This window comes from Clupea harengus, chromosome 26, assembly GCF_900700415.2.
Source record: "Clupea harengus chromosome 26, Ch_v2.0.2, whole genome shotgun sequence".
In the NCBI taxonomy this organism is placed as follows: Eukaryota; Metazoa; Chordata; class Actinopteri; order Clupeiformes; family Clupeidae; genus Clupea; species Clupea harengus.
The window spans coordinates 2518956-2537048 of NC_045177.1; the positions used below are offsets into that span (position 1 = coordinate 2518956).

An 18093-nucleotide genomic window follows, 5' to 3' on the forward strand; every position below is an offset into this window, starting at 1 on the left:
TCTGGTTCTATATTCCTCAGTAACGTAACATCGCATAACGCAACACGTAACGTAACATCGCTTTTGAATCAAATCGCTTTTCAGTTGTGAAGATGTTTAATGTTTTAGGTTGTGGACAATTTAGTCTGAGAGATCTGCCAAACAAAGTAAATAGGGACAAATCTGAATATTTTTTCAACGACACAAACTGAGAGAGTCCTGCAGTCACACTCCTGTCCAGACGGTGGCAGTAATGCATAGTTTTCTGGTTGGTTTGCCAACCAGAGTTCACAAGTAGGAACATTTCAGAGGAGTCGACGTGGGAAATCAACCGTGTGGCCAATGTTGGTTCTGTAAAGACACTTTCGTCTTCATATTTTGCTGTGATAAACACTGTTTGACCAAACATATCTGTATGTGCTAACTGACCTCGACAATAAAGAAGTGAATTCCTCCGTTTCGTGCCAGTCGCTCTCTGGAACTTTTACAAAGAAGAAAACCGAGCTTGAAATCCATTGTATTTTTTTTTCTTTGTAGGGAACTTTGGACGAGATCATCTCTGGTCCGTTGCTAACATGAATCTGGGACTGCCGTTGAGACCTGGCTGTGATGAAACACACCAGGTACCCCTGAGACTGATAGTGAAAAAAGAGTACATACAAGAAGAGGAATACGGACATATGATTACATGCCAAGATGAAGAAGAAAAGCCCATTGCAGATCTTCACTGTAAAACGGAATCAGACTTCACAGAGTCACTAAGCTCCACTTATAATGAAACACTACAGACAACAGTGGAGGTTAAAGTGAAGAAAGAAGAGGATGAGCAACAGCACAACGATTGTCTTCTGGAAAGTAAGTAATTTCAGACTGATGCACTAAGAGCTGTGTTCAATGGTTAATTAATGATGACGTCAGACTTCTGGTAGTGGGGTGGCATTCTTAGTCAATTAATGATGATGTCAGGTTTCTGGCAGTGGGGGGTGGGCATTCTTGGTCAACTAATGATGATATCAGACTTCTGGCAGTTGGGGTTACATTCATTGTCAATTAATAATGACATTCGACTTCTGTCAGTGGAGAAGGGGGGGGGGGCGTTCTTGTAGATTTTTTTTGTCAAATCTATTAGTCTGATGTCATTATTAATTGACTAATAGATTTGATGTCTTTGCACCTCCAGGCTTTTGCAACCTTTAGAAATTTCACGAAATGTGACCTGTGGAGATCTGTGGAGAGAGAGAGATATATATGTGTAAGTGCATCCAGATCATCTGTCTGTCATTCTAAATCCATATGAAACTCTTTCAGGTGCATCAGAATATCCAGATGGAACACAGCAAAAGATCCATGGACAGAATGATGAACTCAACCAGCAACTCCATGGAAGGCCGTACCACTGCACAGTCTGCAGGAAGAGTTTCACGGTTCTGGGAGAGCTCGAGGAACACCAGCAAACACACCCTCTTAGTGCTAATCAAAAACAGAACACTGGTGAGAAGCTTCATCCTGAAGTCATCGTTTATTGTTTTCAATTATTATTGTTTATATATATATTTTTTTCTTCCATTTGGCTGTTAATGACCTACTTATTGTATCTGATGAACACATCCATTATCAGATGCAATAAGTAGGTCATTAACATTAACAACTTTGTCTAGAACTTCCTCAATGCTGTGGAGCTCTGAAGCCTGACTGAAAGACTGGAAGACTGGTCTGTAATTAGCAATTGGGGCCAAAGCTTGGCTATTTAGGAGATGGTTAGATGATCGCTGTCTTGATGAGATATTGGAACATATCCTGATATCAGAGTTAATTATTATTAGCAATTATTATTATCATTATTATTATTAAGTAAAGTCTCATTAAGTAGACTGTTCTTAAGAGGGTGTTCTAGAGTGTTCTTAAGAGGGCGTTCTAGAGTGTTCTTAAGAGGGCGTTCTAGAGTGTTCTTAAGAGGGTGTTCTAGAGTGTTCTTAAGAGGGTGTTCTAGAGCAGGGGTTCCCAACCTTTTCTACTCCGAGGCCCAACTTTTCGGATTTGTGACAGGTCGGGGCCCAACAGACACCCCGCCTATTTTAGCTAATCTATATTCCATTCTTATTAATAAGGGATTGTTATGTGTCACAAAGAGCAACATCAGCACCTGCTACAGGTGGGAGCCTAGAATTTATGCAAGAAAATCTTCCTCTAGATATTGCAATCAAAATTGTATTGTGCACCAGAAAACAACATAAAACCGCACAGAGCATTTTCAGTCAAAAGGCATTTATTATCCAAAAGACTTTTGAAACAAAGGAACTTAATTGCAGTAGGCCTAGGCCTATTTGTGCACAGCAAACAAGCAAGGAAATAAAAACCAGAATAGACCCAAAAAATAGCATACACTCAAAACAAGTGATGAAACATGCAAACAAGACCACATAGGCTAGGCCTTATTAAAATAGGTGATGCTTCAGACATGCAAACAAATAGGTTCAAATAATGTTCAAATAAATGGGTTCAAATAGGTCAGTGTCCCAAACCTTGTACATTCCCGTACCCCTTCAGTCATTCAATCTCCAGCTACACCCCCCCCCCCCCCACACACACACACACACACACACACACACCTCTCTCTCATATATACTGTATATATTTTTTTTTATCATATTTGTGAGCCCCCCCTAAAACACACACAAACACACACACTCACCACAGGTTAATGAGAAGGTGTGCTTGAGAGGATGCACATAACTCTGCAATGTCTGGCTGAATTTAAGAAAGTCTTAAATCGTTTTCCACACAGTCTGAGCCTGTATTTTGTTTTCATGCTCGTCAGAGCTGAGAACCCACTCTCACATAAGTACGTCGTGGCAAAGGGCATCAAAGTCTTTTCACTGAGGTGCGTTGTTATGTCGCGTTTCACAATGTCTGTCACACTGATTTGCAAACAAAAAAGCTAGTAGCCTGGCTAGCAGCAACTGTACTGCTGCTAACATCCTGATCCAAGGTAGACTTGGAAGAGCAACCTGGCTTGCTGTCGCCGGCAGGTGCATCCTTGATTGTAGGCCTTCTACTAGTAGTAGCGGTTGGTGTCTCTTTGGACCGGGGATTAACTCTTTTTAATCATTTATCCATTTTCGTGCAGAAACCGGAATGAGCTCCCGCTTCTCTACACAGGGCACCAGTGAGCATCGTCTTACCTATGTTTTTGACCAACCTACCTGTAACTTTTTTTGGCAATGTAATTATTTCGCTAAACACTACAATGTATACATGAGGCTATTCAGACTATTTAAGATGTCATGTCTATTTATAGGTCACTTTGAAAATGCAAATCACATTTTTCCTCCGCGTACCCCAGTTTGGGAATCACTGAAATAGGTCAATATAATGATTCAAATAATTGAAATAATGATTTAAACCTGTGGCTGCAATATATTATCAACATAAATAGAACCGAGCATTTCTGGGCGGTAGTTCGAGTTGGTAGCTCTCCACAGAAAAGCATGTCCTCTTGTAGAATACCACTCTAATGATAACGCACAAAAAACAGCACTAATGCAGCTTTACTGACGTCCGTCAACTCGTCTCAACTCGCCTCAACTTGATGACACTGTAGTTCGAACAAGATAGGATATTATTTTCATGATCTGTCTTGTGTTTAAAACATCCAATTTCAATCATACATTGTATTCATATTGTTCTCAACTAAAAATCCGTTCTTTGTGAAAAAAAAAGAAAAACCTGGAACATTTTTACGGCCCACTGGTTGGTTTAGGGACAGGGTTTAATATTATTTTAATTATTATTATTATTATTATTATTAAGTAAAGTCTCATCAAGTAAACTGTTCTTAAGAAGGTGTTATAGAGTGTTCTTAAGCAGATTCGCAGGGACAGGGTCTAATAGGCATGTTGAGGATTTTTTTTATGAGAAGTAATCAGAGCCAAAGCTTGGCTTTTTAAGAGATGGTTAGATGATCGCTGTCATGATGAGATATTGGAACATATCCTGACGTCAGAGTTAATTATTAATATTATTATTATTATTATTATTATTAAGTAAAGTCTCATCAAGTAGACTGTTCTTAAGAGGGTGTTCTAGAGTCTCAGGGACAAGGTCTAATAGGCATGTTGAGGATTTTGATGGGAAGATCAGGGAGGTATATTTTGGGATGTCAGTAGGTGTGAAGGATTCTGGGAATACCCCAGGTCACATGGGTGTTTCTGGTTTAGTGTCAGTAAGGGGGACTGGGAGTGGAAAGAAGGTTGTTAATATTTTTTATTGAAAAAGTTAATGAAGTCGTTACTATTACAGGTTAAAGGGATAGAGTGGACGGCTACATTGTGGCTCTTGGTTAGCCAGGAAATTGTGTTGAAGAGGAAACTTGGATGTTTATTATTTTTGTGAATTAGCGAGGAATAATAAGTAAAGTGTTACCAAGCTTTTCTTACATTTTTGTGGGAGTTCCTTCTCGGACCGCAGCACCGCCGCTACTGGGAATGGCAGTTGTGTTTGTGTCCTTCGCACCACCATACCGTCAAACTGATTTTTGAAGATAATACATCAACAGGTCACCTGTACATTTCTGCACACAGTTGCTTTAAGTAGTGGCAAGACCAATCAGAGAAGGCTCACAGGAAAATACGTTTAAATATTTATTGGCTGACAGTTCTCTGTCGATTTTTCAAATTATGTGGTTACTATGCCAAATGATGTGGTTACTTTGCCAAATTATGTGGTTACTATGCCAATTGATGTGGTTACTATGCCAACTGATGTTGTCACTATGCCAACTGATGTTGTCACTATGCCAAATGATGTGGTTACTATGCCAAATGATGTGGTTACTATGCCAAATTATGTGGTTACTATGCCATTTGTTAGCGCACAGTCAGTGTGAGTAAGAAATTGATTTAATTTTACTAGTGAAGGGGGTTGAAACACAAACATGCTCCCATGCAGAGCCAGAAAAGCAAGTTTAATGACCAATCTAACTCTTCTAGGTGTATCAGAACATCCAAACAATGGAATATTTCCTCATCGGGTAACAATGAATTGCTGCATCTAGAACATCTGTCTGTCATTCTAAATCCATATGAAACTCTTTCAGGTGCATCAGAACATCCAGATGGAACCCAACAGAAGCTCCATGGACAGAATGATGAACTCAACCAGCAACTCAATGGAAGGCCGTACCACTGCACAGTCTGCAGGGAGAGTTTCACGGTCCTGAGAGAACTCGAGGAACACCAGCAAACACACACTCTTAGTGTTAATCAAAAGCAGAACACTGGTGAGAAGCTTCATAAATGTGCTCAGTGTGGAAAAGCATTTTCACACATTTCAGGTCTTAAAATCCACATGCGAATACACACTGGAGAGAAGCCTCATAAATGTGCCCAATGCGGAAAAGCATTTTCACGCGTTTCATATCTTAAAAAACATATACTAATACACACTGGAGTGAAGCCTCTTAAATGTGCTCAGTGTGGAAAAGCATTTTCATGCGTTTCACATCTTAAACGACATATGCTAATACACACTGGAGTGAAGCTTCATAAATGTGCCCAGTGTGGAAAAGCATTTTCACAGATTTCATGTCTTAAAACCCATATGTTAATACACACAGGAGAGAAGCCTCATAAATGTTCCCAGTGTGGAAAAGCATTTTCACAGATTTCAAGTCTTAAAACCCACATGTTAATACACACAGGAGAGAAGCCTCATAAATGTGCCCAGTGTGGAAAAGCATTTACATGTTCCTCAAATCTTCAAAGGCATAGAGTAATACACACTGGACAGAAGCTTCATGTATGTGCCCAGTGTGGAAAAGCATTTTCATGCATTTCAGATCTTAAAACCCATATGTTAATACACACTGGAGTGAAGTCTCATAAATGTGCCCAGTGTGGAAAAGCATTTTCACAAGTTTCAGGTCTTAAAATCCACATGCGAATACACACTGGAGAGAAGCCTCATAAATGTGCCCAGTGTGGAAAAGCATTTTACCAAGTTTCAGATCTTAAAATCCACATGCGAATACACACTGGAGAGAAGCCTCATAAATGTGCCCAGTGTGGAAAATCATTTTCACAGATTTCAGGTCTTAAAACCCATATGTTAATACACACTGGAGTGAAGCCTCATAAATGTGCCCAGTGTGGAAAAGCATTTTCACACGTTTCAGTTCTTAAAGTCCACATGCGAACACACTCTGGGGAGAAGCCATATGCATGTGTAGAGTGTGGAAAAGCATACACTAGGTCATCAGGTCTGAAATGCCATCAGCGTTTGCACAGTGAAGAAAAGGCCACGTAAATGCTTGAATTCTGAAGTCTGAAGTTTGCAGTTGTCAAATGCATATGTTGATACTCATGCCAGTGTGGAAAAACTTCTAAACAAGCTGGGTCTTTAAAACGTCACCTGATAGTACATGGCAGTGAAGGTCTACATAAATGTGCCTGACCTCTTGTATGTTTACAATATGTAAAGGCATTTTCAGTGGCATTTTCACATGCAAATACATACTATGTGGGAAAACATTTACAAGGTCTTCAACTCTCTCTGTGTATGTGTGTGTGTGTGTGTTTGTGTGTCTGTGGAAGAGAAGACTGGAGAGAAGCCTCATGAAGGTGCCCAGTGTGGGGGAAACACACACTCAGATAGAGTAGGAACAACCTCTACAACTCTTTAGAAACACGTAGTGGAGAGACGCCTCATGAATGCATTGAGTGCATAAAAGCATTTGTACGCCATATTGGTCTGAAAAAGAATATGCTTTTACATAATAACTCTGTGATAAAGAATTCAGATACAGATCAAGCCTTATTGTGCATGAATTTAGAGGTACAAGAAAACACTCATATATTTTCTCATGCACACACACACACACACACACACACACACACACAAAGGCAGCAGAGAACAGGCTTATTATTTACAAACACACACACACATGTGCACACTCACACACATGCACATCCTCATGCTCACACACACTCACACAGGCAGCACAGAACAGGCTTCTTATTCAAACACACACACACACAAGTGTGGGAAAGATGCAAGCAAATCAATCCTTATTGATCAGTAAAGAAAATAGTTGCACACACACTTACATTCCTTTGTTTGTCTGTTTTATTAGTTTTCTTCTGTCTGTTTGCCCTCATCTGCAGAGGTATGACGGGGGGCATTGAGTGATATAACACAGCACACCGTTATGTTTTTGTTTGTCATGTGAAGTTATTTGTGAAGTAAAAATGTCTTTTTGCTTAATGAGTGATATACTACAGCTCACCGTTATGTTTCTATCTTCACTGTTGATGCATGTTATGTACACCTTCCTGCCATTAAAGATACAGAATAAAGTGTAATGTAAAGACACCAAGCATTTGTTTATTTTACTTTAATTATCACCTTGTAGTGAAATTGTAGGGCAACACAAATATTCTACATTCATTCACATTACCTCTGTTATTACCAGAAACGTTTATCCCAAACAACTTCCTGTACAGGTGGGGTAAACCTGGCTGATGACGGTTTATTTGACTGACATCTCCGTAGTTAGCACAGGGTGACGGTTCATTTAATTGAAATCTTCAAGATGAAGGTTACTTACCATCAGACACATGGACATGTTGTACTCAAATACATTTTTCTTTTAAAGGTTGAATATCCACACATTGTGCTTTCATTGAAAAATGTTTGAACGTGCAACATTTCGGCCCTCAAGTCATCATTATTAAATATATCAGCTATCTGACCAATCCTAAACTTCCTCTGCATCATTTTTGGAGCAACTGCAGTTTCCCCTTACCCTTCCTGTGTCCAGCCCCTGGTGATTGTCCCCTTACCCTTCCTGTGTCCAGCACCTGGTGAGCGTCCCCTAACCCTTCCTGTGTCCAGCACCTGGTGCCAACTTGGGTTTGGACGTCTTCTTCTAGTTCCTGTGTCCTCCGTCATTATGAGAGCACAGAGAGCACCTCCCTTCCTTACTCTCACTTCTTCTAGAACTTAACTCACTTCTTCTAGAACTTAACTCGCACTCACAGTAGTTACATTCCTGCACTCTTTCTATTTCTTATGTAAAATAGTATTTATTGCTACACTAGGTCTCTATTGCTTGTAGCTTGATTGTTCTCTCCCTTGTGCGCCGCTTTTTATAAAAGCGTCTGCTAAATGACTAAATCTGAATGTAAATGTGATGTCATTATGCCAAATTATTTCACATCATTCAGACTAATGCTGGGAATGTAGGGGACGGTTTCTCTCTCACTAGTGCACTGAGGCTGGGGATGTAGGGGACGGTTTCTCTACATTACACTTTATTATGAATCTTTAATGGCAGGAAGGTGTACATAACATGCATCGACAGAGTAGAAACAAAACATAACAGTGATCTGTGTTATATCACACATTTAGAAAAAAGATATAACGGCTTGCTGTGTTAAATACACTCAATTGGCAAAAATAAATGTTTACTTCACAGAATAATGACAAACAAAAACATAACAGTGTGCTGTATTATAAACACTGAAATCCCCCTCTCATACCTCTGCAGATGAGGGTAAACAAACTGAAGAAAACTAATAAAACAGACACACAAAGAAATGTAAGTGTGTGTGTGTGCAACAATTTTCTTTACTGATCAATAAGGATTGATTTGCTTGCATCTTTCCCACACTTGTGTGTGTGTGTGTGTGTGTGTGTTTAAATATGAAGCCTGTTCTGTGCTGCTTGTGTGTGTGAGGATGAGGATGTGCATGTGTGTGAGTGTGCACGTGTGTGTGTATGTGTGAATAAGAGGTCTGTTCTGTGCTGCCTTTGTGTGTGTGTGTGTATGTGTGTGTGTGCATAAGAAAATATAAGACTGCTTTCTTGTACATTTCAATTAATCAGACCCTCCAGGAAGTTGCGATGTTGCGATCGCACCAATTCACGCGAATTCAGCGATTCCCCGCGAATTCAGCGCAACGTTGCAATTTTAAAACATCACCGCAACTTTCCCGCAAATTTGACAAATCATTGTCATCTCCCACAACTTTCTCCCTCCCCCGGCTACACCAAGGGCGGAAATTCTGCCCTGCGGACACCGTGCAGACACTAGCAGAGTTCTAATCCGTTGTAAACAATGAGAATGGCTACACCAGAGGTGGAAACGGAACGCAGCCCATGTCCTCCGATAATTCAGAAATAGATCTAGCTTCAATTTTTATAATTTTCTGCAAGGTGTGCATGGCCCTTTCTACATAGAGTCTGGTAATACATCTATGAAATGTAATGAAAATGATATATTTTGCTGTGAATAATAAAGGAAGCAATGAATCCGATTATTTCCCAAACCCTCTAGAGCTGTTGCCATGGAGATTTAACGTTACGTTCTGCTGATAAGGTAGCAGCCAGTGTTGAAGAATGGATAACTTGAAATTGGACGACTTTAAATTAATATATGAAATTCAACAACATAAACACCTATACGGATAAAACAAATCAACAAGGATAGCAAAACATATTGATCAGCATAGAATGAGAACGGCAGAAACGCAGGAAGGACGTCAGACAGACAGATCAGTGACACAGGCTGTTTTTTTTTTCGTTATATGTGAAGGCTGAGACATTCATAACATTTCATTCAGTCTTACTGGTGGTCCTTTTGTAATACCAACAGCTTACTTCGTTGTGGATAAGTAAAGCCTATGTACTGTTCCCGCTACGTGTTTTACACCACCAGTACATTAACGTAGGTAAACATACAGCCAAACTCGATTACACAAGCTAGGTAGCGAGCGACTTGCTCCTTTATTGATTGTCAGGTGAAATTTATGAGTGAAACTGTAATACAGAAAATACTTAGAAGGTATACTAAACACAGCAAGTTACTATTATACTCGTTATATCAAGAATCAGAGCAACAACAGATTACAGCACAGCTGGCTAACAAGTGCTAACGTTAGCCATTAAAGGAATTATGAATGAATAACGGTCATATCGCTATATTACTAATAATTACAGTACAGTATAACACAGTTCATGGAAATTAAATTAAGGTCACTTAAACATGTTTATCACAGTATGAAACAGTCAAAACACGTAGTCATTGTTTTCGAGGGTGTGAGGGAAACAGCTGTTGCCATTCTCATGACACGAACATTTTAATGATGTCAAAGTAAAAGTCCAATACTATACTGTTTTTGTTTCTATAACAACAATACAAGCAATACACATTTGCTGACCTAAATAAGCAGAGGGCAGAACAGCCTATTTTGCTACATTTTTGTCGTCATGGTAATCTTTTGTTTGGCATGTTGGTAAGGTTATTTAGGGGACCATTTATCAATAGTTTTGTTCTTTAATGAATGTTTGTTTATTAATTACTTATTTTTCAACCAATAACTAAATTATAATTACAAAGAGGGAAATTCGCAACTTTTTTATCGCAACTTTCACTTACTCCCGCAATTTCATCCAACAAACACCTAAAAAACACCGCAACTTTCATCGCAACTTTTTGGTAAAGCTCCCGCAAAATCAGGAATTTTAGGCCGCAACTATCACAAAAAAGGCCCGCGAAATCCTGGGGGGACTGATTAATGCACAATAAGGCTTGATCTGTATCTAAAATAACGGTGTGCTGTGTTATATATGCTCAATCATACCTCTGCAGATGAGGGCAAACAGACAGAAGAAAACGAATAAAACAAGCAAACAAACAAATGTTAGGGATGCACGATAATATCGGCACGACATCGGTATCTGCAGATAAAAGCTTCAAAACTTAATTATCGGCATCTGCAGATATGAACATTTCTGCCGATGTACCTGGCCGATAAGGTGACGTTCAAATTATGCGCACGGGAAGGAAATGTTTTGGTTACTATGAGCGCCAACAACGTAATTTAACACGTCGGCTGTGTGGCAGTACTTCACAGTATCAGAGGATGTTGACATGCTATTTGTCAGGAGATGGAAGAGGAGACGACAGCTTGGCCGTAACGTAGGTTGCATGCATAGATGCAGACCACCCGCGTGCAACGCTTTGCAACATTACCTGTCGCGCGCTAATAGAAGTTAATAAGTTGCTAGTTAGCTAGACAACACTAGCTAGTTAGCTTGCATGCTACGTGACACCAGCGAAGTTGATGATCTCATTTGACGGGATGTGAAACGTTATGTCACGAGCCCACGCTATCTGTACATGGCTTACTTTTGCATATATGGAATTTATATAGCTAACTTGGCAATAACCTTACATAGATTAGTCTAGAAATCCTAGAAGGGATGTTATGAAACTGGAAGTCAGTTAACCAACGTTAGCTTGCCAAGTTAGTCAAGTTGCATTTCCAGAGTGTAGTTGTTCAAGTTCTAGGAGGAACTGTTCAAGTATGAACATTGTGACGTGAAAATATAAATAAATCTGCCATATTTGAAATCATTTCAATAGTTTTCATGAGTGAATGTCTATTTCTAAAATTATACAAATCAAGTTTTTAATGTCCTGTATCTACAGCAATACCCTATCATAATAACAGATTCATTCTAGTACAGGAAATACTTTTCAATAATTAAAAAACAGAGGTGTATATATCGGTATCGGCATCGGCAATCGGCCAAAATGAGCTTGTAAATATCGGCATATCGGATATCGGCTAAAATTCAATATCGTGCATCCCTAACAAATGTACGTAAGTAAAAAAAAAAAGACTACATTTAAAAAAAAAAAAGACTACATTTCCCAACTTATTTCCACTTGTAGAATAACAAACATCTTATAAAAAAGCTTCTCCTTATTCTTATATCAGTGTCAAGACGGACCTTGACAAATTCATCTCCACTTTAACACAAATACATTTTTACATCACATAATAACGATCATTTCTCCACCATAAGAGATCATACTACAACCACAAAACAAATATTTGGATAGATGGCATTAATGGCATTAATTCAGAAAAATACATATTGTACCTTATAAACAAAGTTTCTCATTGATTTTCAGCACAGCAAACATTGTGTGTGTGTGTGTGTGTGTGTTTGTGCAAACATTTTCATTTCTGATCAATAAGGGTTGATTTGCTTTCATCTTTCCCACACTCGTGTGTGTGAGTGTGTGTGTATGTGTGTTTGTGTGTGTGAATAAGAGGCCTTTTCTGTGCTGTGTGTGCATGTGTGTGTGTGTGTGTGTGAGCATGAGGATGTGCATGTGTGTGAGTGTGTGTGTGAAAAAGAGAGACATCCTATTCTGTGCTGCCTCTTTGTGTGTGTATGTGAAGTGTGTGTGTGTTCTAAATGGCCTGTTGTGTCCTGCCTCTGTGTGTGTGTGTGTGTGTGTGTGTGTGTGCGAGAAAATATATGACTGTTTTGTTGTACCTTTCAATTAATGCATTTTAAGGCTTGATCTGTATCTAAATGCTTTATCAGAGATATTATGTAAAAGCATATTCTTTTTCAGACCACTACGGCTTACAGATGCTTCTATGCACAGCCTCTCCGCTATGTGTTTCACACACACACACACACATACACATACACAAGTTGATGACCTTGTAAATGTTTTCCCACATAGTATGTATTTGCATTTGAAAATGCCAGTGAAGATGCCTTGACATATTGTAAACGTATAAGAGGTCAGGCACATTTATGTGGACCTTCCCTGCCATGTACTATCAGGTGACGTTTTAAAGACCCAGCTTGTTTAGAAGTTTTTCCACACTGGCATGAGTATCAACATATTCAATTGACAAATGCAAACTTCAGACTTGAGAATTCAAGCATTTACGTGGCCTTTTCTTCACTGTGCAAACGCTGATGGCATTTCAGACCTGATGACCTAGTGTATGTTTTTCCACACTCTACACATGCATATGGCTTCTCTCCAGTGTGTATTCGCATGTGTGTTTTCAGATGTGAGGTACGTTTAAATGATTTTCCACACTGGGCACATTTATGAGGCTTCTCTCCTGTGTGTATTAGCATATGTCGTTTAAGATGTGAAACGCATGAAAATGCTTTTCCACACTGAGCACATTTAAGAGGCTTCACTCCAGTGTGTATTAGTATATGTTTTTTAAGATCTGAAAACTGTGAAAATGCTTTTCCACACTGAGCACATTTATGAGACTTCTCTCCATAGTGAATTCGCATGTGTCTTCGAAAATTTGAGTTATCGGAAAATGCTTTTCCACACTGGGCACATTTATGATGCTTCTCCCCAGTGTGTATTAGCATATGTATTTTCAGCTGTGGGGAACATGTAAATGCTTTTCCACAATGGGCACATTTATGAGGCTTCTCTCCAGTGTGTATTAGCATGTGTTTTCAGTTGTGAGGAGAATGAAAATGCTTTTCCACACTGAGCACATTTATGAGACTTCTCTCCATAGTGAATTCGCATGTGTCTTAGAAAATTTGAGTTATCGGAAAATGCTTTTTCACACTGGGCACATTTATGAGGCTTCTCTCCAGTGTGTGTTAGCATATGTGTTTTCAGTTGTGAGGAGAATGAAAATGCTTTTCCACAATGGGCACATTTATGAGGCTTCTCTCCAGTGTGTATTAGCATATGTGTTTTCAGTTGTGAGGAGAATGAAAATGCTTTTCCACACTGAGCACATTTATGAGACTTCTCTCCATAGTGAATTTGCATGTGTCTTTGAAGATCTGAAATGCGGGGAAATGCTTTTCCACACTGGGCACATTTATGAGGCTTCTCTCCAGTGTGTATTGACATATGGGTTTTAAGACTTGAAATGCATGAAAATGCTTTTCCACACTGGGCACATTTATGAGGCTTCTCTCCAGTATGTATTAACATATGGGTTTTAAGACCTGAAATGTGTGAAAATGCTTTTCCACACTGGGCACATTTATGAGGCTTCTCTCCAGTGTGTATTCGCATGTGGCTTTTAAGACCTGAAATGTGTGAAAATGCTTTTCCACACTGGGCACATACATGAAGCTTCTGTCCAGTGTGTCCTACCATATGCCTTTGAAGATTTGAAACACGTGAAAATGCTTTTCCACACTGGGCACATTTGTGAAGCTTCTCTCCAGTGTGTATTAGCATATGTGAGTTGAGGTTATTAAGGAGTGCAAATGTTTTCCCACACTCTGTACATGTATGAGGCTTCTCTCCAGTGTGTATTAGCATATGTGTTTTAAGATTTGAAATCTGTGAAAATGCTTTTCCACACCGGGCACATACATGAAGCTTCTTTCCAGTGTGTATTAGTATATGCCTTTGAAGACTTGAGGAACATGTAAATGCTTTTCCACACTTGGCACATTTACGAAGCTTTTCACCAGTGTTCTGCTTTTGATTAACACTAAGAGTGTGTGTTTCCTGGTGTTCCTTGAGTTCTCTCAGGACCGTGAAACTCTCCCTGCAGACTGTGCAGTGGTACGGCCTTCCATGGAGTTGCTGGTTGAGTTCATCATTCTGTCCATGGATCTTTTGTTGTGTTCCATCTGGATGTTCTGATGCACCTGAAAGAGTTCCATATGGATTTAGAATGACAGACAGATGTTCTAGATGCAGCAATTCATTGTGACCTGACAAGGAAATATTACATTGTTTGGATGTTCTGGTACACCTAGAAGAGTTAGATTGGTCATTAAACTTGCTTTCCTGGCTCTGCATGGGAGCATGTTTGTGTTTCAACCCCCTTCACTAGTAAAACAAAATCTATTTCTTACTCACACTGACTGTGCGCTATCATTTGGCATAGTAACCACATCATTTGAAAAATTGACAGAGAACTGTCAGCCAATAAATATTTAAACTTATTTTCCTTTTTTTCACAGGTGACCTGTTCATGTATCATCTTCAAAAATCAGTTTGACGGTATGGCATAGTAACCACATCATTTGGCACAGTAACCACATCAATTGGCATACTAACCACACCATTTGGCATAGTAACCACATCAATTGGCATAGTAACCACATCATTTGGCATACTAACCACACCATTTGGCACAGTAACCACATCAATTCTTTGATTGGTCTTGCCACTACTTAAAGCAACTGTGTGCAGATATTTTTTTAAATTTGAGGTTTTTTCACAGGTGACCTGTTTATGTATTATCTTCAAAAATCAGTTTGACGGTATGGTCGTGCGAAGGACACAAACACAACTGCCATTCCCACTAGCGGCGGTGCTGCGGCCAGAGAAGAAACTCCCACAAAAATGTAAGAAAAGCTTGGTAACACTTTACTTATTCATGGATACAGTGTGACGTCACTGCGTTTAAGCGCCGCCATCTTTGTGTCCGAAAGTCTAGCGGAGCGTAGGTCACAACACAGACAATAGTCGGTCACAACCCACAGAAAGTTAAAATTCCCTGCTTATGTTGTGCTGATGGATGCGACAATAGTCGCGGAAATTACCCAAAGAAACAATTTAATTGTATACCAAAAGATTTAGATCGGCGGAATAAATGGTTGGCTGCAAATTAGAAGAGACAACTGGCAGCCAACATCTAACTTCAGATTGTGCAGTCAACACTTTGTATCTTCCTGCACCACTATCCACGGACATGTTGATTTTGTGTTCTGAGCCTGGGAATGACTGACATGTTATGTGAAATGCAGCAAGTTGATACAATCGTGAATAATTGCTGTGTCTTATCAGAGCTTAACTCTCCTGAGCAAGCTAGAGTGCTAATAATTAGCGAGCTGTTTAGCCCTTCACTAGAAGCTTTAGCTACACCTAACTAGCCCACATTGGCACTCTTAACCACAACTAAAATAAATCGGTTGATAATGGCTGTTTGAATTACTAAGATGTCCTGTGATGACATACATATTTTTTGTCTCCAGATGCCATATCTTGGTGTAGTTCACCCATCCTGCAACTGCATATTGATATGCATCTGTAATCTTGAAAACCCTTAGGCTATCTCCAGTGTATGGGGATGGATTGTGTACAAGATAAATGTATACGTTGGGAAAAGACAGTTGGGGCAGGCTTTAAGGGACAAAATAAAGTTGAAGGTAATAAATATGGATTGCGGCCAATAATCAATGTTTTTTCTAAATATCGCTGTCTTTCTGTCTCATTTAGATGTGCTATGTTCGTCATGACTGTTCGCTAGCTAACTATGATAGCTAACTAACTAACCACTAGATTTAGAAAATACTACATTTAAAAAGTCTAAATTTGAAGAACCTATCAATAGAAAACAATACTAGTATTATATTATTAATATTATTATTATTACATTATTACTATATATTATTATATATGACTACCTAGCTACTATTGGGTACAAAAATCTTATAATACAACGGGAATAATGGTTGAGTCGGACACAAAGATGGCGGCAGGCTTCACGGAAGTGACGTCTTTGGTACCCATGAATTATTCCTCAATAATTCACAAAAATAAAAAAACATCCAATTTCCTTTCTAAGAAAAAAAAACACAATTTAGCCGTCCACTCTATCCCTTTAACCTGTAATAGTAACAAATTAATTAACTTTCAATAAAAAAAGATTAAAAACCTTCTTTCCACTCCCAGTCCCCCTTACTGACACTACACCAGAAACACCCATGTGACCTGGGGTATTCCCAGAATCCTTCACACCTACTTATGTCCCAAAAATATACTTCCCTGATCTTTTCATCAAAATCCTCAACTCTACTTTTTTCGCTGAGCTACAACGTCGTTTGCCTGACATTTAATGTGGTGTCACGTTTAACGCTGCTGTTCAACATTAATAGCAACTGAATTACACGTGTGTTAGGTGTAATCTGTAGCGTTAAATAACATAAACTGAGAGTGATTGATAAAGGATATATGTTACACATCACAAACACAAACTCGATGGTTTTTTTGTGTGAAAGTTGTTTAATTGGTTAGCTTAAATTACAGTATCTTACGTGAGCTAACTACCTATTGTAACTGTGTTTATCGGACGACGTGTGTTATCGGCAAACGTTCACGTTGTCATGTTAATCCATTAGTAAACTGAGCATATAGATTGATAATCCATTATTAAATGAATCATTTTTATTGTTTAACTGAACGCCCGATGTTTGACACTGTCTGATAACTGCCATAGCTACGCTAGCTAGCTAGCTACTGTACTGTGTTTGGTTAGCTCAAGCTAGCACTCTAACAAACACACATACATACACAATCGATAGGTTTTTTTAAAAATGATTTAATTGGTTAGCTTAAATGACAGTAATTTATGCAAGATAACTAACTAGCTATATACAGTGTACATATTTTTTGTTTGCCATTCTCGGAAACTGATTTCAATAACCTGTAGCATTTCTAGGTTGCTGCATTGATGTGCTATATTGTTTTGTATGTATTTTGCATTTGCGCATAGTGTTACGGACAGTTAGTGTAGCAACTTCGTGACATGAGGATTAGACGTTCACCCGATGCGACCAAGATACGATGTCAACAGGTTGACTACCAGGCTAAGCTAACGATCGTATAAAAGTCAGGCAAACAACGTTGTAGCTCAGCGAAAAAAATAGAGGTCCTGCTATTAGCCAGTTCCTGCCTGGTAACTAATCAACATTCTAGAATTACATCCGTATGCGGATCGTTTTTGAGTTCTACTTACACACCCTCTTAAGAACAGTCTACTTGATGAGACTTTACTTAATAATTATAATAATAATAATAATAATAATGATGTTAATAATAATAATAATAATTAACTCTGATGTCAGGATATGTTCCAATATCTCATCAAGACAGCAATCATCTAACCATCTCTTAAAAAGCCAAGCTTTGGCTCTGATTACTAATTACAGACCAGTCTTCCAGTCAGGCTTCAGAGCTCTACATTTATATATATATATATTTTGTTTTTCATTATTATTTAAAAAATTTCAGCCACCATTTTGCAATCACACTTTTCTATAACATTTGTCTTGCTTAAAAAAGAAAAATACAATGAATGAAAATGATTCATTTTATATTTATTCACTTATGGTTATCAAGTTTTTCTTTTCTCACACTCACTAACCCTCTTCAAACCCACTGAAACAGAACTTAAACAAGTCACAAATACACCTCTCTCTCTCCACAGATCTCCACAGGTCACACATACACCTCTCTCTCTCCACAGGTCAGATTTCGTGAAATTTATAAAGGTTGAAAAAGCCTGG

The 18093-nt window shown here is 38.8% G+C and overlaps 3 protein-coding genes across 3 annotated transcripts in view; 2 read left to right on the forward strand and 1 right to left on the reverse strand.

Annotated features, from left to right (window-relative positions):
• LOC116219771 (gastrula zinc finger protein XlCGF57.1-like) overlaps window positions 1-18093 on the forward strand; it is a 100188-nt gene that overhangs the window by 52363 nt on the left and 29732 nt on the right. The gene's annotated exons all lie outside the window — the stretch shown is intronic.
• On the forward strand, window positions 313-6900 carry LOC105894914 (zinc finger protein 708-like). Its single transcript, XM_031563704.1, has 3 exons — window positions 313-834; window positions 1288-1470; window positions 5075-6900. The coding sequence occupies exons 1-3, from the start codon at window positions 555-557 to the stop codon at window positions 6280-6282; spliced, it is 1671 nt and encodes a 556-aa protein (XP_031419564.1). The 5' UTR covers window positions 313-554; the 3' UTR covers window positions 6283-6900.
• Window positions 12254-13372, reverse strand: LOC116219813 (zinc finger protein 664-like). The gene has a single exon (XM_031563765.2). The coding sequence runs from the start codon at window positions 13270-13272 to the stop codon at window positions 12736-12738; it is 537 nt and encodes a 178-aa protein (XP_031419625.1). The 5' UTR covers window positions 13273-13372; the 3' UTR covers window positions 12254-12735.

Excerpts from the sequence above, each read along its gene's own strand:
- LOC105894914 (XM_031563704.1), top strand. The coding sequence starts at position 555 with ATGAATCTGGGACTGCCGTTGAGACCTGGCTGTGATGAAACACACCAG. Across the intron at positions 835-1,287 it reads CAACGATTGTCTTCTGGAAA|GTGCATCAGAATATCCAGAT; the intron begins GTAAGTAATTTC and ends AAACTCTTTCAG. Across the intron at positions 1,471-5,074 it reads TAATCAAAAACAGAACACTG|GTGCATCAGAACATCCAGAT; the intron begins GTGAGAAGCTTC and ends AAACTCTTTCAG.
- LOC116219813 (XM_031563765.2), bottom strand. The coding sequence starts at position 13,272 with ATGCTAATACACACTGGAGAGAAGCCTCATAAATGTGCCCATTGTGGA.